The sequence below is a fragment of the Morone saxatilis genome, unplaced genomic scaffold (genome assembly GCF_004916995.1).
Source record: "Morone saxatilis isolate NCDOM2014 unplaced genomic scaffold, NCSU_SB_2.0 Contig4, whole genome shotgun sequence".
Classification (NCBI taxonomy): Eukaryota; Metazoa; Chordata; class Actinopteri; family Moronidae; genus Morone; species Morone saxatilis.
This window is the reverse complement of record NW_023339984.1, coordinates 5,308,805-5,331,631: the sequence shown is the minus strand read 5'-3', so window position 1 is coordinate 5,331,631 and position 22,827 is coordinate 5,308,805. Positions and strand designations below refer to the sequence as shown.

The 22,827-nt window shown below is 40.8% G+C and overlaps 3 protein-coding genes across 3 annotated transcripts in view; all 3 read left to right on the top strand.

Moving 5' to 3' along the window:
- Positions 1 to 4,308: 4,308 nt before the first annotated feature.
- Positions 4,309 to 7,965, top strand: LOC118337770 (E3 ubiquitin-protein ligase TRIM39-like). Its single transcript, XM_035674874.1, has 8 exons — positions 4,309 to 4,383; positions 4,812 to 5,384; positions 5,477 to 5,572; positions 6,010 to 6,243; positions 6,456 to 6,603; positions 6,734 to 6,760; positions 7,019 to 7,164; positions 7,260 to 7,965. Exons 2-8 carry the CDS (start codon positions 4,815 to 4,817, stop codon positions 7,689 to 7,691), a joined length of 1,653 nt encoding a protein of 550 aa, XP_035530767.1. The 5' UTR covers positions 4,309 to 4,383; positions 4,812 to 4,814; the 3' UTR covers positions 7,692 to 7,965.
- A 1,401-nt stretch (positions 7,966 to 9,366) lies between these two features.
- Positions 9,367 to 18,738, top strand: rpgrip1 (RPGR interacting protein 1). Its single transcript, XM_035675566.1, has 30 exons — positions 9,367 to 9,397; positions 10,025 to 10,078; positions 10,239 to 10,356; positions 10,567 to 10,772; positions 10,871 to 10,973; positions 11,502 to 11,639; positions 11,944 to 12,049; positions 12,202 to 12,225; positions 12,341 to 12,487; positions 12,588 to 12,661; positions 12,828 to 13,048; positions 13,242 to 13,348; positions 13,486 to 13,536; positions 13,627 to 13,806; positions 13,951 to 14,068; positions 14,260 to 14,423; positions 14,524 to 14,869; positions 15,043 to 15,203; positions 15,368 to 15,600; positions 15,758 to 15,873; positions 16,073 to 16,275; positions 16,404 to 16,460; positions 16,560 to 16,744; positions 16,914 to 16,992; positions 17,084 to 17,144; positions 17,350 to 17,444; positions 17,565 to 17,754; positions 17,838 to 17,922; positions 18,037 to 18,164; positions 18,360 to 18,738. The coding sequence occupies exons 1-30, from the start codon at positions 9,367 to 9,369 to the stop codon at positions 18,629 to 18,631; spliced, it is 4,053 nt and encodes a 1,350-aa protein (XP_035531459.1). The 3' UTR covers positions 18,632 to 18,738.
- Positions 18,739 to 19,472: 734 nt separating this feature from the next.
- The window catches only part of LOC118338083 (PC-esterase domain-containing protein 1A-like), a 5,561-nt gene continuing 2,206 nt past the window's right edge, over positions 19,473 to 22,827 (top strand). The window contains exons 1-5 of the mRNA XM_035675265.1: positions 19,473 to 19,769; positions 19,996 to 20,077; positions 20,185 to 20,264; positions 20,504 to 20,736; positions 21,909 to 22,059. Of these exons, the coding sequence (XP_035531158.1) occupies positions 19,767 to 19,769; positions 19,996 to 20,077; positions 20,185 to 20,264; positions 20,504 to 20,736; positions 21,909 to 22,059 (549 nt within the window). The 5' untranslated portion in view covers positions 19,473 to 19,766. The remainder of the gene's footprint in view (positions 19,770 to 19,995; positions 20,078 to 20,184; positions 20,265 to 20,503; positions 20,737 to 21,908; positions 22,060 to 22,827) is intronic.

The following is a 22,827-nucleotide window of genomic DNA, read 5'->3' as shown; positions in this document are numbered from 1 at the left end:
AAGGAACAAAATCACCTAGCCTTTATTCTCCAGTCTTAAATGCACACGAGATATAACACCTCAGCCACACTACGGTGAAGATCCGGCGCACCATACGGGCAGCACGAGTCTCATCTCTCGAGCGGCTGCTGAACTAGGTAGTCACTCTCTTCACTCGTCTTTGTCCTGTGTTTTGGGAACGTCAGAAGCAGTCTGGAATAACCATTACTGAGTCACTGGTAAGTATATGTCACTATTTCATGCTATTTTGAACTAATGCCTTAACAACTCAATCGTTTTTGGTTAAAAAAGAGCCAAATGGAAACATATCTTAGGTGCGAATAGGTAGTCAATTTTTTTTTTAAATCTCTTCCAACCAACTTAGGAAATAACAAGGAACGATTGCTCTAATTCTTTTAGATGACATTTTTTTTCAGATTAAATCATCTCACCTTTTGTTTTTTCTTTTCTTCAAGCTCCTCCTAAGACGCTGAAAGCCTTACATCAACGGGACAGAATCGAGACGAGTATCACTCTGCACGGATGGAATAATAGGAACAACACACCCAGCTTCTTACTGTCTCCAGTCTTTAATGGCCACAGAGATAAACATCCAGTGCACCCAGGGTTGGAAGCACGGAGGACCCATAACTCACACAGTCTCATCTTCATCAGCCCTGGAGACTCAGGATTACATGGGTTCACTCTCGTGTCTGTGGTTGTGGAGGAACGGTGGCAGAGGAGCAGGCGGGATAAGAACCCATCCCGTTATGCAGTCACTGGTACTAGTTCACTATTTTTACACCTGTATTCTTGAACTATGCCCTTAACAACTATCTCTCGGTTATGAAAACTGCCACGAGGGAAGATCAATTCAATTTTAAATAGACCGATTTTTCCATATACATAAAAGCTTTCCACCCAACTCGAAATAAAAAAATACTAAAGAGGGACAGATTGCTTATTTGTAGAGTAAATTTTTTTTAGAAAAACCATGTCAACTTCAAGTTTATATCAAAATATAATACAATCAGAGAAAAAAATACAAAATCAAATGCTGAAAGCTCGCACATCAAACAGGAACAGAATAGACCAGGTATCCACTCTGCAGTGGATACAAGGTGGAACAAACAAAACACAGCTTTAATTCTCCCAGTTCTTAATGGCACAGACACTAAACATCACGTGCACACAGCTGCCGCTGCAGCACTGGACCCAGTAAGCCACACACTCCCATCTCTTCACGTGCTGCGAACTCAGTATACCGTCTTCCACCTCGTCTTTGGTCTGCGTGTTTTGAGAACCGTCAGAAGCTGGAAACAACCACTGTGCGCAGTGCTACTGCGTAAGGCCATGATTGACTTCCGTTAATCGCTCTTTGAATCAGGCAAGACTGTTATTGTTCTGATTCTAGCTGTTGTATAGATATGAACCAGAATTCTAGCATTATTAAAATACATGTTTAAATACCTAGGGTAATTAGTTAATGGTTTCGCATTAAAAGTCCACAAAGTTTAAGTTGCCAATCGTTGAGCCGTGCCAGTAGACATTCAGCTTCCAGACAGTAGTAGGCAACTTGGCTAGTTGTCAAACAACAAATTGCAGGTACTCAAACAGGTGAGCTGTTTAGCAGCGAGCAATGACTATAAACACGTAACAACAGTGGGGTTGAAAGTATGGAATGCTTGTTTTGTTGTCTGTTTTACTGTTTCACTTGGAGATGAGGGAATTGCTGGACACCAAAAAGTCTCCAACCTTCAGCAGGTGTAGTAAAGATGAAGGAATCCATACCATAATGTATCGGAGGAAGAGCATTTAAATATGCCAACATGCTGCTGGTTGGAAGCTGGTGGTAAGGGTGTTCTAGAAAAACATGTAGGGTAATCACTTAGTAACGAATCCTGTTCTTCCTGGGCACAGATGGCACTGGTGCGAATGGTAAAAGGGAAAATGTGGCAGGCGGCTAAAAGATCCCTCAGAAAGAATCCCATTCCTGATGAAATCTTGTCACTGCTCGTCTTCTTCTTCAGCTCTGGGTCATCAAACACGGAGTACAGCTTGATATCACAACAGGACAGAGGCAGTGGCCGGAGGGGTAGGGATGCCCTGCACGTGGGAATAAAGTGAAACAACGCACCCAGCTTATTCCCACAGTTAATGCACAGAAGATAAAACATCAGTGCCACCAGGTGCAGAACGGACCCAGTAACTCCCAACACTAGTCCTCATCTCCTCACCTGCCTGAACTCGTAACATTTCCCTTCTCTTTCGTGTTTGAGAAACGTCAGAAGCAGTTGGAAACATACTGCAGTCCATGGTAAGAATAATGTTCATGTTAATATATATTTGAACTACAATGCTCCAAAACTAAATCTTTTTGGTTATAAATCACAGCCAATCATGGGTGAACAGTATATGTTGATTTCATAGGTAGTATTTTTTTTTTTTAGAAATGCTTTCCAAACCCAACTTTTAAGTACTGACTACAAAACGGCAAGATGGCTACTTTTCTAGATGTATTTTTTTTAGATTCAATCATTCACGGTTTGTTTTTTCTTCTCCAGCTCCTCCAAAGCTGGAAAAGCTTCCACATCAACAGGACAGAAGGACCGAGTAGCCATCGCCAGGAGAATAAAGTGAACAACCAACACAGGAGCTTTGATTCTCAGTTTAATTGTTGTGTGTGCACTAAGTAGATTATTTACATGGGGGGTCATTGTGCGTTGAGTATGTGGAGTCGTGGTTGTTTTGGTGTGGTTAGTGTTGTTTTTGTACGTAGGCTATTCCTGGTGAAAGTACCGGGAGCAGTATGCGTTATGTTTTCTCTACGATGACTCTATGTTTGTTTCATGATCGTATCCTTTGTCATAGTCACAGTTAGTTGTAATGCTATGGGGTGCTGGAACTTGCTACAATGAAACTCAATTTTGTTAGGAGTGTGTTTCGGTGTTTTTATGTCATACATGTTGGTTCGTCTTTTTAGTATATTATATTCTTCTGGTGGGTGTTTTGTTGGTGTCCTTGTTTGGAGAACTTTGCGAGTCAGATATGAGTGGAATTAAGAGCAGTCTGTTGGTATGGGGCTGCGTAGCCACAGACCAGTGAGGGTGCCCAGGTGGTCATAATGTTATGGCTGATCGGTGTGGACATATATATCGATATATCTATATCAATATATAGATATATCGATATATAGATATATATAATATGTGTATTTAGATATATATGTATATATATAATAATTAATAGTATAATATGATGCAAATACAGTAGTTTTGGTTAATTATTTAATCTTTAATACTTATCCATTATCATTTTTTAGTGTTATATCTATTATTTAATGTAACATATTGTGTATTTTTGTCAACAGATTATGTTGTTGGATTGAACGTCAGATTAAAGTCATTTATTCAGCTGTCAGGCTCGGACATCCAGACTATGTTGGAGGAGGTGAAAATAACTGCTGTTTCAGTTCATTTTTTCAATGCCATGACTGGTTTGTATCAAATTCAACAAGTTAATGCTAAAAATGTTTCTTTGTTTCGTTTTTTTGTCTAGCTCTTCAGACAATACGGATTATCATCACATTTGTTGTCCCTAAAGGTTGATCAGATGTAAAACCAGTGGAGGAAAGATGGGAATGAAAGGACAATTAGTAAATGAAACAGTAATTGCACAAAAATGTAACTTTGGAATCTACTTCCAGTAGACTTTTGCAGAGAGCCACTAAAAATGTCACTTTTTCTTTCTTTCCAAGATCTCTTTGGAGCTGTTTCGCCACCATTCACAATTTTTTCAAACATTTTCCACTTTGTGCATTTTGATTTCCTTTGTGCATTGCTTTGTGTCCATCGACAGCACACTCCAAAGATCAGCTGTATTTAGTATGCATACTGTAGCTGTAACTGTAGCAGGGATCATTCCCAAAACAAATATACTCTACTTATCTATTCTGTAATTCTCTTATCATCCGTCATCATGGTTATAGATGTGTTAAGTTTTTGATTTTATGATTTTATTGTTACAGTGTTGTAAAAATGTGTGTAAATATACCTAGTATGTTTTGGTACATGTAAAATAAAGATCTTTGGAATGGTATGTGACTGTGAATGATGAATGTGAATAAGCTTTATTCAAATACTCCCTTGTTGTTGCTCAGACCAATGCAAAACAATACGAATACAATACCATTATATAATACAATACAAAGGAACACAAACCCAGCAATGCACTTGATGTAGACATTACTCCTCCCACCCAGGAATAGCATGGTAGTTGAAAAAAGGAAAAAAGATCCCAGAGGGAGTGGTAACAGCAAAACAGGGAGGACTTTGCCTCCACAACCACAGTGCCAGCATTTGCGTCTGCTAACCTCAGAGGTCACGTTTCACATTCAGCAACAAGGTAAGCCCAAGACAAAATAACAGACGGCTAGGTATCAGCTTTGGATTAAACAGATAATAGATCATTTCAATGATGTTTCTGCTTTGTCTTGTGCCAGGAAGGTAACCTGGAATGTAACAGGGACTCCTATTTGAAGTCATTAGGATTTGCAGTGAATTATGTGAATGTAGTCCATTAAAACACTTGCTGATGATTTTGGGTGGGAAGGTGCATGCACCTTTTGTCTTTAATGGTTGTATTCATGTTTCAAGCTAAGCTTACAGTGAGTTTCTGCCAGTGAGCGAGAGGCTGGGTCATGTGACCATGCAGCTGGACTTTGAATTGTTTAAAGCTGTTACCAAAACACCTTTCCTCTGTGACTCAGAATGTAAATCATTAATTTCTTATTTATAATCAGTTAACACTGATCCTTTGTCTTCATTTCTGAGGTCATGGCCACCCCCAGCATTCTCCTGTCAGAGGTGCAGTTTCAGTGTTGTATCTGTCAGGATGTTTTCTATGAGCCCGTCTCCATCCCCTGTGGTCACAGCTTCTGTTTCACCTGCATCACATCACACTGGGACAACAGCCTCGCCATCAGCTGTCCCAAATGTCAGACAGTGTTTGAGGGCCGCCCAGAGCTTTGTGAAAACTCTTTCGCCAAGGAAATGTCAGAGCAGATCCGAACAAGGAGGCAGAACGGCGTCATGTCATTGGCAGGAAAATCCATATATTGTGATGTGTGTGTAGGAACGCAAACAAAGGCCCTGAAGTCCTGTCTTGTGTGTCTGACATCATATTGTGAGAGCCACCTGGAGCCACACCTGAGAGTTTCCACCTTGAAGATTCACAAGCTGATTAAACCTGTAGCATCGCTGGGGAACCGGATATGTAAAAGGCACCAAAGGCTCCTGGAGCTGTTCTGCCGGAGCGACCAGAGGTGTGTGTGTGTGATGTGCACTGAGACTGACCACCGCAACCATGACACCGTCCCAGTGGAGCGAGAGAGTCAGGAGAAGAAGGTGAGGTCCTAAATTCTTCATCATCATTCCATCCAACACATTGGCAGCCTTTGGACACTGATTCCAGTTTTAATTCCTATTCTGATGTTCAGGCTCAGATGAAGAGGATGGAGGCTGATGTTCAGATGATGATCCAGGACAGACTGCAGAAAGTGGAGGAGATTAAACACTCTGTGGAGCTTAGCAAAGTGAGTTGACATAAGATCACAGTTCGCTGTTGGGAAACTGGGATCTTGCAGTGTACATCTATAAGAACGTAAGAAATAGACTGAACACATGCAACTTACACTTTTCGAACAAGAATGGTACACAACGAAAACAAATGATTGGTACTGCTACAGTTAAAGTCCCAAAACATCTACAAAAACATGTTTATATATCATTATTCTGCTTGGAATCTATTTGTATTTACTTATACTAGTACTGCTATGAGGATCACTTGTTGTAAGTATTGCTACTATTAGTATTGCTTCTACTAATAGATCCCCTCTGGACATGTCTTAAGACATCTAAAAATATTATTCCAATAATACTTTGTGTATTTGGAAGAAAAAAGGTTAAATTGTGTAGTTAATACTAACTACTCTCTCTTTCTCATAATTATTTTTTTTTTCGTTATCTTCAGGAAAACTTAGAGAGACACATAGTGGAAAGCAGGGAAGTCTTCTCCGCTCTGTTTCGTGCAGTGGAGAAAAGTCAGGCAGAGCTGATGGAGATGATCCAGAGGAAGCAAGCAGCAGCAGAGCAGAGGGCAAAGAGACTTCTCACAGAGCTAGAGCTGGAAGTCACTGAGCTGGAGAGGAAGAGGCACGAGATGGAGCAGCTTTCTCAAACTGAGGACAACCTCCATCTTCTGCAGGTCAGGAGTTGTCTCACAGCAAGATATTTTATGTTTGATAGTGATATAGGTGCCAAAGATGCCAAAGAACATTCTTAGAAAGTATGAATTCACAAACTGAAGTGGGCTTTGCTAGTTAGTAGTTAGAGTTGTTCTTGTCTTTTATTTTAATTCTCACCCCATCCTCTTCTCTACTTCAAAGCCATTTCTCTAATTTGACTTCTCTGTGTCAGAGGTTCCCAACTTTGAGTTCTCCTCCATCTGCCAAAGCCTGCTGGGACATTATTGTCCATTCAGACACATGTCTGGGGACTGTAAGGATAGCGGTGGCCAACATTGAACAACAGCTTCAATCAGCTTTGAAGAAGTTTTCCATGAAAGGTGAACTTCTAAAAAGATTTGTTCTTGGCATTTTGTGACAAAACAAGCTACTTAAATTTTATGTCATGATCACAGGTTGAATACATAAATGTTTAGTTTTTGATTATATGTTTTCTTTCTTCACTTACAGAGCATGAGAAGATGCAGAAGTACGCAGGTACAGTTGAACTTAGACAATAAAAATGTCAATAAAAGTCTCTCTTTTGTTTTTGCTTATAAATTACTAAATTGATTGCATGCAACTGGACATTACCTGCATTTGTAACACTGAGATAAACTGTGATTTCATTACTTTTCATCCAGTATTTGGGACAGTATCTTTCTGGATGCCTCAACTAATGCAACTTAACCAAAAATAACAAAGAATAATTTAGTCTCAGCAGAAAGAGGATAATGGAGTATGTTTGTCTACCAGTTGATGTTCATCTGGACCCCAGGACAGCCAACCCTTGGCTGGTTCTATCAGAGGATGGGAGACAGGTCTTTGATGGAGATGTTGAACAGGACCTGGTGGACATAGCAGAGCGTTTCGACACGGCACCATGTGTCCTCGCCACCAAGGTAAACAAAGATGTGGATTGTATGTGTTTATCTCTGTAGGGATGTCATGTATTTCTGTTTTAGCCCCAGTGACTTGAGATTATCTTGTTATGCAGGGTTTCACCACAGGGAGGCTCTACTGGGAGGTAGAGGTGGGAGACAAAACAGCGTGGGACTTAGGTGTGGCTCGACAGTCAGTCAACAGGAAGGGTGTGGTGACACTGAGTCCAGAGGACGGTTATTGGACCATTTGTTTGAGGAAGGGCAGTGAGTACCGGGCATGTGCAAGAGAGGCGGAGCTGCTGTGTCTCTCTCAGAGGCCTCAGGTGGTTGGGGTGTTTTTGGATTACGAGGATGGGACGGTGTCCTTCTATGATGCAGAGACCAAGTCACATATCTATTCCTTTACACAGTTCCAGTTCACTGAGGCCATGTTTCCCTTTTTTAACCCAGATATGAGTGACAGCGGCAGCAACAAATCACCACTTATCATCCGCCCTGTCAGTGGAGGCAATGGAGTCTGGGATTTAGATGACATTACAATATGATGTATTTCTAGGTTCTTTTTTTTATGTCATGGCATAGAAATGGCAGCTATGTTTTAATTACACTACCAGTACACTATTTGTAAACTGAAATTAAAAAAAAGAAAAAGTTGTAAAGATCAAATACACTGAAGTAGAATGTTTTGTTATTAAAAGTCTAAATATTACTTAGAACTATATTAACAAAAGACAATATGGTTTATTCTGCCAACAATTCATCTGGAAATCTGGAATGTTTTAATGAAACAAAATGCATATTGTACAATAAATACTTCATTAGTTACCTCAAACACTGTCTTATAAAATCTTTTTATATTAAAGGAATTCATTATTTGTTGATTCATTAACAGCAACAACTGCTTTCACACATGGATCGAACATTTCCTGTTTTGGACTTGCCCTCTCTCCCTAGAAATTTTTCACTGTGTCGTATTTGTTGTACATGCCTACCTCTTCTCCTCCTCCTCCTCCTCCTCCTCCTCCTTTTTCCTCTTCACTCATGCTCTCTAAAAAGTAACACCTTGAGCACAGATCTTAGACCTGCCTCACTCCAACGGTATCTATCCTCAGTAATTACAGGCTAACCACAAAACTGACTTCAGACCACGTCTTAGATTTACAACCTGACGGCTGCTAATCAGATTAGTGCAGAGATGGGATTATCCTTAGGGCAGATGGAGCACTGAGGGAGACTTCAAGATTGAGTCTTGGGAGGAGGTATTATACACACAATCTGTACACTCACAGGTTAGCAACTGAATTAAATGTATGCATGCAGACACCCACTCTTTGCATGTACTCATTTAACACTTGTGAATTCCTGAAAGAATTTCAATGAGGAGACATGTCTCTAAAGAGAGAGCTAAAGGGGTTTGTGAAAGAAGGAAGGAGGAAGGGATGAAGAGGGATTAAAACTGATATCATCCAAGCACAGGGCGGAGACACACATATGTAGAGAGCCAGCAGATTGCACTGAACACCAGACTAAAGCAAGAACACTAAACATTTCTGTACCAGACCTGGCCAGCAGACTAGGGTAAGTTAAATATTTTGTTAATATAGTTTTTAGTTTTGGTGTCTGCTACTGTAGGAGGATATATGAGAATGCAAACCACTGTCCTAACAGTATGATTCCTGATGTTTATAGCTAATTGTGCAGCAACGTACATCTCAAGTCAGCAAATAGTGAATGAATAATGATTTTTTTTTACCCTTATCCCTAATCCTAACCCCTCACCCTAACCTTTTCATCATTAAAAATGTACAACGCAGCTAAAATTAGTCTCCAGGCTTCAGTAGATTATACATAATGTGTGTAGAGTATTGTAGTAATTCACCATAATGGTAAAAACGAGGAAGGGAAAGATGTTTTAGACTCTACAATTACTAATGTTAATGTAGCAGGTCACAGTCACAGGATTAAATTACAATTTTTGATTCCTCCATCTTGCTGTAGTCCTAAGAACCTTTATAACCTTGTATTAATTATAATATATCAACCTGTTTAACCTATATAACCACAGCTGTGGATATCTACTGTTTATGATTTATGACATATGTTTGCTGTTATGACATTTAAAAGTCTGGAGCTTTCTGATTGGCTGAGTCTGACCGGAGAGGTGTAATGTCGCCAGTGGTGGATGAGACAGCCGGGGATCTCCCAGTCAGAGATGTGGGAATGAGGGGGGGACTGATGCCAACTGTCCCAGGTTTGTGTGCATACGCTATTATCTGTTTTACATGTTCTTTAACAGTTCCATTAATTAACATCAGAGATTTCAGAGAAAGGCCCATTACTTAATTTTAAAGTAAATAGGCAATAAAATGAACTCCCACAAGATTATTGAATCTTTGGATTGTTCTTTCTTTAGGCTATTAGTAGAATACTTACCGTCTGCATCTTAAACATTGAATGCCTTGAACTCATTAGGTGGTATAGACAGATTTATGATGCATATCCTTTAGGTAAGAACCCATATTTTCATCTGTTGTGTGATCTTGTTTAATATCCTAACCCCCTTCATGTATATTACCATTGGAAAATTGGAAGGTTTCACGCATTTTGTACATAGAACAACTGGTGTAATTTTAATATCACTCAACATTGATAGTGTGACAATGTTGGCATAGAGCCACAGAGCTGGTTATATAAAGGGACATCAATCATGTAGATATTATCAACATAAATCCAGTGAGCTGCAGTATTTTTAAGTTAAGGTTAAGTAAAGGTGTTTAGTTGTAAGAGTGAAGGTTAGCAGTATAGGCAATGAAATGACTCAAATGCCTTTATAAATTCTGCAATAGAAGTGCATTTGTTTATATTTGTTTGTTTACAGATTCTCTACGTGATGTGAAGCCATGGAAGAAGCATCATGTCATGAAGACAAAAGGTCAAACCACTTTACAAAACTCATCTCAACATTTAAACTCAAATATAATAATAGACTTCAATTCAATCAAAAGCACACTAAAGTACATTTTCTGTCAATGTATCAACTATTCTCTTTCTTTCTCTCTCTCTATGTATCTGTCTGTTTCTCTCTTTAGTAGATCCTCAGCGCCTGTTTCGGTTTCCCAGAGAGCACCTGGAGGACCTATGTCTCAGACTGCAAGAGGAAAACAGTGTGCTAAGACAACACACACGTACACAGGAGCAGAGGCTACGCAGGTAAAACACGTTAACACAGAAACACTGACACATACCCTGATGACTGTGTGACATCAGACATTTGGGCAAAATTGGGATCATCACAATGGCATATCTGTGAATAGCTGGGACAGGCATCCCTGTTGTTGCCCCAGGATTAGATTTAAAGACATATATGATAAAGATAATTGCCCTAATATGGCTGATTTAACTTTCTTCTCCTTACCTCAGGATGTCCACCAGACTGATGCGTCTTCGTCAGGCCCGTCCAGGGTCTAGTGGAGTGAAGGAGAGGGACATGGAGGACACCATACAGGAGCTGGAAGCCCGTGTTTCTATGCTGGAGAGACAGAAAGGGGCGCTACAGAACAAACTCAGCCTGGCCAAGCAACACATTATGGACATTGGGGGGCGCACGCCATACAAGTTCAGTAAAGGTGTGTGTATATAGCACCCGAATAAAGGCCAGGGTGAGTACTGCATCCTCTTCCATCTCTGACTTTCCTCCCTCACGTCTTCTTCTTCTTCTTGTCAGGTAAAAGTATGGAAATGGAGGGTGGAATCAGGAGGGCAGCCCAGACTGCCCCGCCCCGCTACGGCCCCATGTTGGAAGACACCAGGGCAGACATGGATAGATTGTAAGTGTCCCATGTAACACTGAGGAGAACAGAACAGAACTAAAGAATATTTTGACAGTATTTGTCAATATGATACATCCCTTTTTCCTAAACAGACACTGTCACCTCAGGTATGTGAGTAAATATCTGCCTACAGACAGATAGAATAGCTCTGTGGAGTGCAGTGTTTCTCATATTAGCTAAAACCTTAGTACTTGTGTACAGTCCACTCTGGTAATAATTAAGCTATAGGATTTGTGCAGGCAATTAAGAATATGCATATACATATACATATACATATACTACCCTTCCTGATGGAAACTGTGTGTGTATTTGTTCTGTTTCTATGTCCGTTTTTCTGTCTTTACCTCCATTCCTTATTCTGTTAAACAAATTCCTCCTGTTTCTATCCTCTGATCATATCATCATTTAACCTCCGTTTTACTAAGTGACTCTTTATTTCCCCTCAATCCCACTCTTACTCCCAAACCCCCTTCATCACTCCACCCTGACCTCCCTCTACCCCTCTGCATCCCTCCCTCCCAACAGGTCCAGTGTGACAGAGCAGGTGAGGGTTGCAGAGCTGGAGCTGACTGCCCAGGCGCTCAGAGACACGCTGAGAGACAAAGAAAAAGAGATTGAGGGAACTGTGAAAGAGATCAGGAAGCAACAGGCTGACAGACACAGGTTACCACTAATGTTACTAATACTTATATGACGGCCACTCCTGCAGTTAGTGACAGGAGGCATTGCATTTTCTGTGTGTAGTATATTTTTTAAATCAGTAAATGTATTTTTATTTGAATACATTTCAGTGTACTTTTCTTCAGTACTGCTACTAAGTAGATGTTCAAACCTGCATTTACACAGAAAGTAAAATATATTTGAAATAGCAAATTTCTGCACAAGGTGGTCATCATAGCACTCTTTCCATCACAACCATGTCAATAAAAATAATTAATGTTAATAATTATGTTTATCTTTCTGACAGAATAACTATAAGAGAGAATGTGGATCTGATCCGTATACAAAAGCAGCTTTCAGAGAAGAGCACCGCTCTGAGAGTCACCCAGGAGAAGTTTAACAACTTGCAAGAGGTTACATGACCTTATGTGTCTATAAATCATTCATTTCTTCTGTTATTTTATAATTTGATTACATCATCTTAATAATTCAGGTTCAGTTACACTTGTATCTGTTCACTTAAAAATTAAATATTTCCCTTCTGTCTTCCTTCCTTACTTGACAGGCATATGAGAATCAGCTCGAGGAGGTAAACAGCCCGTTATGCAAAAAGCGTAATGAACACTTCAAACAAGTAGTCTGATATTTATTCAGACATTAATCAGTAATCATATTAATTTTGATTGTGTCATGTCACCTCCTAGAGTCAGAGGTCGCTGAGGGAAAGCCAGGGAGCTCTGCTGGGGAAAGTGGAGGAGCTGAGCGAGCAGCTGAAGCAGGAGAGACAGAGAGCTCTGGCACTGGAGGGGGAACTTACCGCCTCTACTCTGTCTCTCCAGACCCTGGACAAGGTATCGCATCTGTATCTGCATGTATGTATGTATGTAAGTCCAGACTAAGAAGGGATCATGTAACGTTTTTTTTTAAAAGATTTCATTCTTCTTCTTTCAGCTACAAGAGAGGATATCCGATCTGGAGGGTGAACGGGATCTAATAAAAGAAAACTATGACACTTTACTAGAGAAGTAAGAGTTAAAGTCTTCTAGACCATGCAAAACAATCTCTAGGATCTTATGGAGCACATTCGCCAAGACACTTGGCCGATGCAAGTTGCCATGCAAGAGTAACAGAACACAGCATTTTGTGTTTCACCTTGTATGTTAATATATATTTAACTTTTTTCTTTCCTAGTACTTTATCTGGGCAAAGCAACCCTGATGGCCGGGTGGACAGACACATAGAAGTGGACCTGAGGAGGGAGAAACCGGGAGAAAACGTCAGCAGGACGGACATCCAGAGACTGGAGGAGAGGCTGCAAGCTGAGAGGGAAGAGAGAGGCCGACTGGAGCTGGAGAAGGAGAAACTGAGACGAGAGAAGGAGACATTAGAGGAGCAGACAGAGCGAGAAAGAGGTGCGGGTCTCAGCATGTTGGCACTGCATCTGCAGCAGTTTGATGGATGATTTAGAGTTAGTTGATGAAGATCGTTTTTATTAAGGATTCTACTGAACACCCGAAGCCTCAACGCATCTCACAGATTTTCCTGTGACAGAATAATACAATATATCAGTTTATTCATTTATGTGTCCTGTGTTGTTTTATTTAGAGTTTTCTGGGATGATGAGAGACAAACGAGAGCATCTGGAGCGGGAGGTTCTCCAGTACAGAGAGCAGGTTTCTGCTCTGCAGGAGAGACTGGACTCTGTCACCAAGGTCAGAGATGAAGAAATTTATGCTATAATTCTAAACAGTTTCTCACATTTGTTTTCTCTCTTATTTGTTTTGTGTGTGTTATCCTGTTTTTAACACATATTCTGACCTTTTTATGATGTCTTCCTTCTCTCTTCCAGGAGTTTGACATGAGTGTTGATGAGCTCAGTGACACTCTTTTGCAGATCAAGGTTTGCACACACAAAGACTAAATAAATTGCTTTTAAAAGACTAAATGAATTGCTTTTAAACCTAGTTGCATGCTTTGCCTCCACCTACAGGCATTTAGGATACAGCAGGAGAGCAGGGGGGGGCTGCCTTTCCTCTGGACTGATGGGAAGGTGGAAGATTCCCCCCGTGAGCTGGCAAGCATCCAGGCATCGCATGCTGAGACTGTGCTGGAATTACAGAAAACCAGAAACATTCTACTGCTGGAGCACCGCATCAGTAAAGACCTGCAGGTAAACACAAATAGACACTCAACATATCTTTTAGATGAATGATCGCATCACAAAACTGTTATCTGTATTGATACTCATGGGATTGTCATTCTTTATTTAAAGTGAGTTTATTTTAACTTCTTCAATCAAACTTTCCTTCCCAAGGAAGAGTTGAACACAGTCAAAGAGAAGATGGAGAGAGAGAGGGAGGAGAGCAGGAGGAGGATGGCAGAGAAAGACAAACTTTTGTCAAAAAGATCTCTTCAGATCAACACTTTACAAGGTAAAGTACTACAACACTCATTTCCATAGAGCCAACCAAACCTAATATAATTCCTAACCAGTTACGTCTGTGCTGCCTATCGCTGATTGACTGACATGCAGGAAATTATGTGTTAACATGGTTGGCCTGAGCAGCAAAGATATAGAAAAAAACTCATCAACTCATTTTGTACTTTTGTTTGTACTCTACAGCTCAGTTGAAAGAGTTAGCATACAGCCCCAGGAACTACAAACGGACCATACCAATACAGTACACCTGGCCAGCTGGAGACCAGGAGGTGGTACAGCCTATTGAAGATGACATGCCTTTTTCTCAGCTGAGGGCTGGGGAGTCACTGCTGGAGATCCACCTTAAGGTACTAAAACACTGTGCCTTAAGGTTGTACCTGAATTTTTTTTCATTCCAAATCATTTGAATATTTCCCATGAAGCTTGAATATTTTTTTGTTTTTCCAGGCTGCCACCTTCACCCCAGCAGGGCTTCGTACTATGGGCAGCATCCGTCCAGGAATGGATGGACGTGAAGACATTGTGACCTTCTGCACCTACAGCCTCTTGGACTTTGAGGTGCACTCTACTCCTCTGATATCAGGCAGCCAACCCAGCTACAGCTTCACATCCCGCTACGCTCTAACAGCCCGAGATCTGGGCAGGCTGGGAGGTCAGGGGTCAAGGGTCAGAGTGGAGCTCCACCAAGCGTTAGGAGGGGTCAAGTTTGTTACACATGGAAGTGGGCAGATGTCCCTCATGGGCGCCATGGAAAGGAGAGGGGAGCGCATCGGTGGACATGTCAATATCACAGGTGAGTAATTTATAAATAAAAAGCAATATACTGGATTTGATGCTTTTTTTCATGCATAAAGAATAAATATTGTGCTGTAATGTTCTTACATTATTACATAATGCATTGTGTGTGTTCATCTGCAGTAATAAGACAAGAATCAATGTCTAAAAATCTGCCTGTCTCTCTCCAAGGCTCTGAGGGTGAAGTTGTTGGTGTTGTGGATTTCTGGGTGCGCCTGTTCAATCCCGCAGAGCCTGTAGACACTGTGGTAGAGAGAGGAGCTGACAGGAGAACAGCCACACAGAGGAGTCCTGTGCACATTCCTCTTGGCTGGCAAGATACTGGTCATGAGGTAAAAGAGAGTGATTTACTGACAGTCTGTCAGCTTATGAAACAGTACATACATATAGCATGTAAGATGAAGGAACATACTGTATGTAAAAAAGAAAGACTTGTTATTAATATGACTATCATTGAAGGCTCTGTTCACCCAAATATTTACATATTTTCTCACAGGAGTTGCATGACTACGGTGGGGGGATCCCCAATGAGTTGGTGGTTATGTTGGAACATTGTGTAGGCCTTAATGCTCGCTGGCCTGGACTTCTTCCTGACGCCTACCTGACATACAGGTTCTATGACCTGCCACCTCACGTCTCTCAAATAGTCCAGTGCACCGCTGACCCGGTGTTCAATGACACCACGAAATACCCACTGGCAGTAACAGCTGATGTGTTGCACTACCTGAGGTATGACAGTCTGGAAACAGAAGAAAATTATTAATTTGTTGTGAAACAACCTTTTTACATTTTGTCTTCATTTGGGTTTTTAGCAGATAAATTGCCTCTTACGTCTCTGGCCAAATGAATGTGTATCCTTACAACATTAAACCCCTCTCTCACCCAGGTCCAGCAGTTTATGGGTGTATGTGTTTGATGACAGCGATGACCAGATCCCGCCAGCCTATCTGGCCAAGACCCCCATCCCGCTGCGAGCCCTGGCTACAGGCAGAGAGATCAGAGGTGAGGGAGAGAGAAAAGTAAAACAGCAAACATTATTCATCTGCATCCCTTACAAGAAGAAACATTAATTTAGATGGAGGTGAAAGCCAACAGGTTATTTTTATTTTCACAAACTCAAAAGTTGCACAAAATTAGTGCTATGATACCAATTTCTGCCTCAACTACCCAATCAGCAGTTTTTCTCTCTCTGTCCTGTCAGGTGACTATGTTCTGAGAGATCCAGCTGGTGGACCTCGGGGCATGGTCAGAGTCATGATGAAATGGAAGTACCCCTTCCAGCCATCAGTGGACGCCGTGGTGGGTAGACAGGAAAGACAGGACAGAGCAATGGAAAGCACTGAGAGGGAGGAGAGGAGGAGAGAGGAGGCTGAAGTGTCACAGAGACCCATAGCCAAGCCCAGAGTAAAGGTGATTATTGATAAGAGTGCATCCAGCATCATGTTAGTTAGCATCATGTTACAGGACTAAAATGTAGGATGTGTTCAAAGACACTTTCTGTTTCCTATCTTAATACCTGTTCTTTGCCACAGACTCAGCTACTTGAGCCAAGAGAAACCAAAGCAGTGCAGAAAGAGACTAAAGCTTGGGTAAGGTTTTAAGCGCCCACAAAAGTAGCTGATGTCTGTGTTTTCATGATAAACCAAGTATAAACTCTTTTGTTTACTACTATATTTGTCTGTTTACAGCCTCAGCCTCCACCTGTCAAACAGAAAAGCTCACAGAACATGCGACCAGAGCAACCCACCTCTGTGGCCACTCGCCAGTCTGTAGACAGGAAGAGATCCACCAAGAGGTCACCTGAGCTTTACCAGCGCACACCCAAACTGACCCCTGAGCCGAGACTGACGCCCTCTCGTTTGTCAACAAGAAAGTACGTTGCACATTTGTTTTTCTTTTTGAAAAGCTTGATAAAGTTCTAAACATTTTGGACGCATGTGTTGTTCCACCGTTCCATGGTTGTAAGTTTCACTTCTACTAAAAATGTTTTTAAGATAAAATAATGAAAATATATTTAAAAAAACCATGTAATCTTATTTAAGATTATCAGAGAGAACGTCTTCCAGACAATCAGCCACCACACTGTCGAGGAAAAGCTCTGCCAGCGATGCTAAGACTCAGGTAGGAGCTCACACATACAAGACTTAATTAGAATTATAACCAATTGAGAACTGGTTGGTGAACGGGCTCATATGTCATTTCTTCTTCTCAGGACCTGGATCAGGTGTCTATGGAGGAAGAGGAGGAGGAGGAAGAGGAGAGGAGTGAGAGTGGTAACTATTCATGTACACACAATAGGCCTAAACACCTGCTTTGAATAACTTACTCTCAGTAACTTGAAGCCTCACTTTGCCATTGTTTAAATATACAAAAAATGATTGTATGATAACCTCTAAACCTTTCCTCTAATTTTCAGTTCAACCAGTTGAATTTAAAATGAAATAAATCATGTTCATATTATTTTTGTACATATTACAGCTGCAGCAGCAGACAGTGAAGCCCCAGAGTCTTCAGAGTCAAGTTCCTCACAAAGCGACATTATCGTCATTCCACCAAAACAAAAAATGAGGAAGGTATGAACTGTGAGAAAAAAACATCTGAATGAAAGAGAAAAAAGGGAAAGATTTAAGCATCAGTGTTTCATCTGCTTCAGTAAAGGTTTATGAACTGGACTGAATTTCGTTGTGTTTCAGGGAGACAAGCTGAGAGTAGAGATTCTGTCCCTGACTTTTGAACCGTCCTCACAAGTGGCGCTAGACAAGTCAGTGCAGCGTGTTTATGTGGAATATCGGCTGCTGGGCGTCCCGATGGAGACGACAGAAACACCCATGTCCCTCCGCAAACCCAAAGAAGGGGAGGAGATTCACTACAACTTTACCCGAGGTGAGAGTGGGTGGGATTTGTGTGTTTGTTTTCATCACAAAACTGCTTTACAAACCCCAAATCTCTCTGTTTGTCTCTCTCAGTGATTTATGTGGATGGTTCTCAGTCAGCTCCACTCAGACAGTATCTTTACACCATGTTGGAGGGCAGTGACCCCAACCAGGGCAGGTAGTGTCATCAGTGTTATCTTTTTACACAGTAAATGTATGTGTCACTTTATGAATGTTTCTTGTCCCAAACCACAACATTTAAGTGAGGCATGTCTGTGTGTCATGGCTGAAGGTTAAAGTTCACAGTAGTCAGCGAGCCAATGGATGATGACGAGGAGTGTGTGGACGTCGGACATGCTTTTCTGGACCTACAGGAACTGCTCCTGTCTGGAAATGATGTCATTGACCAACAAATTGACAGTAGGTGTTTTATTTGTGTGTGTGAAAACTGTAGCCAGAAACAGATTTAGGTTCAGATTTTGTACAATGTTATGTATATTTGTAAATGTCCTCCTTCAGTTTCAGGCAGAGGAGGATGCTTTTATACTCTTTCTGGGATGAAGTGTGAACAGTTTTCTTACAGTCTGTCTGATCCCGTGTCTCTGTTTCCTCCAGTTGTGAGTGTGGATGAAGACAAGGAAGTGATTGGAAATCTGAAAGTGTCTCTGGAAGCAGCGAAAGCTCTGACTGGGATATACCAAGAGTTTCACCAGAAAAGCGAGACCAAGGAAGAAGACAAGACAGATGAAGAAGAAGAAGAGGAGGAGGAGAAAGAGGAGGAAGAGGAGGAGGAAAAGGAGAAGGAAGAAGAGGAGCAAGAGGAAGAGACGAAAAAAGATCAGATGCCGGTGGTAGATTATGGTGATGAAGACAGTGACTTTTACTGAATGCAATTAGATGATCAGATGGGTTGTTTTCTGTGTGAAACCGTTTTAATATTGTTTGTAACCTCTTCTTCAACATTTCCAAAAGCAATGAAATAAAGAGTCATTTTTTAAAAGACATTTCAGGCTGTGCTTTGAAGTTTGTTTATGGATTTTATAAGTTTATCCAGTCCATCTTTATCATGTTTCTGATTGACAGACACATTAGGTGTTATTTATTTCTCCACCAAATGCACACAAAGAACTATCTCTGTTACATTGTGTATTCTTCAAAAAGTCATACAATTATAGTATTATATTATATATATTATTATAAGTATTTGTTCAAATAGATGAATAGAAAAGAAAGAGTGGTGTTAAACTGATGATCATCATTACTGCTGATAACTTGTCATTTTAGGAATATGTTATGTGAAGGGCTGGACAGCACACATCATTCAACATTCACCATATCTAAGATTGTTGGTTAGCTCCTTAATTGGTGTTTAATCAAGTTGCCATACACAAACTGATAAATGGAAAACCAGCATAAGAGCACTGATTGGTGTCTGTAATTTGAGCGTAAAGGGAATTTGGTGGCAGCAGAGTTCACAATGCAGTAGTGTGCACAAGTAGTTACATTTAAAAGACTCAAGATTACAATTAAGGACATTTATTTTGTATGTTTACTGCACAATTTTAAGAAAGCTCAACTATTACATTTATAATAGCTCTTTTAAAATGCATGAATTTATACTTTGATTCTTACTAAAGTAATCAAACCACATCTCAATTTATTTTGTGGTCTCGCGAGACTGTGATTCAAAATTTGCAGGAAAATTGTAATTTTTCCGACAGTCATTAAAAGCGTCATACAATTAGAGACACCTGCATCCTCACAACGGCAGAGCAAACCTGAATGTGGAAGGCACAGTTTTAATAAGTTATATGAGCTGTCAAACTAGTTTAATAGTGGAGCCAGTGGCAGGTTGCAGAGGCCGCCGCGGGTTTGAGTCCTGTAACTAAAGGCTCCAGATAAAGTTAATTAACTTGAGCTAGATTTGGAAAGAAAACACAACGTGCTAACAACGTGATATTTTTTAAACGGGTAGCTTAGCTCCGGATTTTAAATAGTTCTACAAGTGGTTCCTATTCAACAATGGTAAGTTTGTATTACCTCACGTTCATTTAGGTCAACGCTAAAACCAAATTAGCTGAAGGCTAGTTTATTAGTATGCTAATTAGTCGTGCGAGTATCTTAGCCGCCATTACTAATCGTGGCTAAGAAACTTGGCCTTGTGCTGCTTCCTCACGACGAAGCAAATGGACCTCTCATTTCCACACTGCTTTTAATTAAACAACATAAATGTTTGACTTTTAATTAACAGAAGGAGACAACGAAGCCCGTCAGCCACCAGCAGGCCAGACAGCTGCTCCACAACAAGTTCATTGTGGTGCTCGGAGACTCAAGTGAGCACTCGCTTTAGTTTTACATGCAGACTGTCCATTTGCCAGCAGTCTGTATCTGGCCACTGAGTTGTGATCCACTTTTAATGCTGTCTGTGTCTCGTCCTCAGTCCAGAGGTCTGTATACAAAGACCTGGTTCTGCTGTTGCAGAAGGAGAAATATCTCTCTTTAAAACAGCTCAAGAGCAAGGTAAGTGATGTTTTATACAGTCTGTAAACATTCACCAGGTTTACAGACTGATTAAAAAGGTGAAACGTGAAGAGATTCTTCTTGAAGGCTGTTATTATAAGTTGTGACCTCAAAAAAATGTGTAGCAACATTACTCCATTTCTTGTTCTCAGTGGATTTCAGGCCAAAGTTGATTACATTTTTGACTCTGTCCTCACACCCCAGTTTTAACTCACTCTCTCTCACCCTTTCTCCTCCAGGGTGAGATGAGCTTTGAACAGGACTGCCTGGTGGAAGGAGGTTGCCTGAGCGGTATGCATAATGGAACGGAGTACCAGGAGGTTCGACAGTTTCAGTCCGCCCACCATCTGGTCCGTTTTTACTTCGTCACACGCATTTACTCTCGTTACATGGAGAGCATCCTAGAAGACTTCCGCCAAGGCTTGAAACCAGATGTAGTCATTATCAACTCCTGCGTTTGGGATATTTCAAGGTGGGTCTTGTAGGATGTTATTTTTGAAGGTGTATGTATACGTTTATTTAATCAAAGGTGATTCGGTTCAACAAGCTAATCCCCGTCCCTTCATACAAGACTGCACTTGACTTTGTTAGTTTGTGGGTGGTGAGATAGCTGAACAAACCCGTGGGTGATGTGGATTAAAAAAAACATTTTGATGTATTTAATCACAATCATAGTCCACAATCTAAGTTGTGATATTTGATTATTTATTTTTTCTCAGGTTTGAAATGGCCTATAAACCGCTCCATCCACCATTAAAACACAATAGTGCATTAAAGATACTGCACAGGTTTCAAAATGGTGATTTAAACCTGAGTTTAATTTGAAGTTGTATAACATAATCATAAAATAACACTTTCCAAGTTTTTTCAAGTACTCACAACTCAATTGTTTACAATAGGTCACCCAAGAAGAGCCATGTGTCAATTGTCTAAACATCTAGTTGGATACATCAGTCATGATTGGCTTTGTTCACGTAGAGCAAATCTGCTAGTCAGTGTGGTTAGGTTAAGTTTGGAAACAGAATTAATTCAATACCTGAAAAGGTAAATTATGGATGCCTTGGATCACAATCCTGATCTAAAATGATCAGTTGTCTACACCTAGTTGGAGGTGTGTTTGGATTGGCAAAAAGGTGTGGTTTATTCTTTTCTCTCTCATCCCCACCACTACATCTATCAGTGATGGTGAGGTAGGTGTGGGTAGACGGGAACAGTTCTTTACAATCTTATAACAGGTGGTATCCTGCTCCAAACAGCTGTAATTTTCCACAGTCACACCCTCATTTAAGCGATCGGATTTGATCCGTAAGAGTGTGTGTGTGTGTGTGAGAAAGAGAGACAGACACACAGCAGTAGCAGAGGACAAAGCCCTGCTCAGCTTGAATGTATCAGGTTTGCCTGAACTACAATGAACTGAAGCTGTTTGCCTAACCTGTTCCCTGGTGTAAGGGCTCTAAATAGGGTCTTTGGCACTTTTGGAAGTTTCACGGCCGAAGTAGTTTCTCCTACCCGCTTGGAAGGCTGAGCTGTATTCAGTTAGTTGCAATCTGTTACTAAATCCTGCACTCTGGTCCCAGTTTGATTAGTTTGTACACAGTGAATGTGTTCTTCATAGGTTTGTCTGTGTTTGTGTTGGGTTTGTAGATACCTTTCCAGTTGGATTGATGACTACAAGGAGAATCTGCATAAATTCTTTAAAGAGCTACGTGGCGTTCTTCCGGAGGAATCCCTGGTTGTATGGAACCTCACCATGCCCTTAGGGGAGAGGATCAAAGGTGGTTTCCTGGTGCCAGAGGTACGTCATCACCAACCATCCGCATCATCACCAGACATGGAAATTTGGTCTTGTTGGGTGAAATTGGAATATCCCCTCTTTCACTGACAGTCGGATCTCATCCTGACAATTGAAGGGATGATTGACGTTTGGTTTTTCTTGGCTGATATTAAGGCAATTTTAATTAGCCTTTCTGTGGATAATTATAAAAATCTCTATAATTTGCACTCTACTCTGCATTTAGAGGCAAGTCCTTAATTACAAACCAGTTTGCATTTCTTTTCCACGGACACGTCACATCCCCGTTCTCCATATGCATGCTCACCAAAACCTGACTCTATGCTCTATATGAGTCATTGACTATGATTTGGATTGTGAAATTGAAGGTAAGATAATGATGATAAACAGAACGTGATGCTGTGATATTGTGCTGCACCTGGCACAGACATACACTTTGATTTTTTTTACGCTCTCAATTGAATCTATGCTGCTGTGCCACTTAGCAAAAAGAATTCATAATACATGATTAATATCAACCAATAATTTAGCAGCTGAATTTAATTATGGGGATAATCTATAATTATAAATTTCCCATTATTAGCCAATTGCCTTAATTATTGTGCCTCCCAAAATAATAAATATATTTACTCACATTTTGCATCCTGTGTGGAGCAGAGGGTGCTAGAGCCAGTGCTAGCTTGTAATCCCACAGATTCCAGTGATGGACCAATTTTCCCATCATCTTTTGTCCGAGTGCTGGCTGTGTAGTTTTTATTTTCCACAATGCTA

Excerpts from the sequence above, each read along its gene's own strand:
- LOC118337770 (XM_035674874.1), top strand. The coding sequence starts at position 4,815 with ATGGCCACCCCCAGCATTCTCCTGTCAGAGGTGCAGTTTCAGTGTTGT. Across the intron at positions 5,573-6,009 it reads ACTCTGTGGAGCTTAGCAAA|GAAAACTTAGAGAGACACAT; the intron begins GTGAGTTGACAT and ends CGTTATCTTCAG. Across the intron at positions 7,165-7,259 it reads CATGTGTCCTCGCCACCAAG|GGTTTCACCACAGGGAGGCT; the intron begins GTAAACAAAGAT and ends CTTGTTATGCAG.
- rpgrip1 (XM_035675566.1), top strand. The coding sequence starts at position 9,367 with ATGAGGGGGGGACTGATGCCAACTGTCCCAG. Across the intron at positions 10,357-10,566 it reads CAGGAGCAGAGGCTACGCAG|GATGTCCACCAGACTGATGC; the intron begins GTAAAACACGTT and ends TCCTTACCTCAG. Across the intron at positions 16,745-16,913 it reads TCTCGTTTGTCAACAAGAAA|ATTATCAGAGAGAACGTCTT; the intron begins GTACGTTGCACA and ends ATCTTATTTAAG.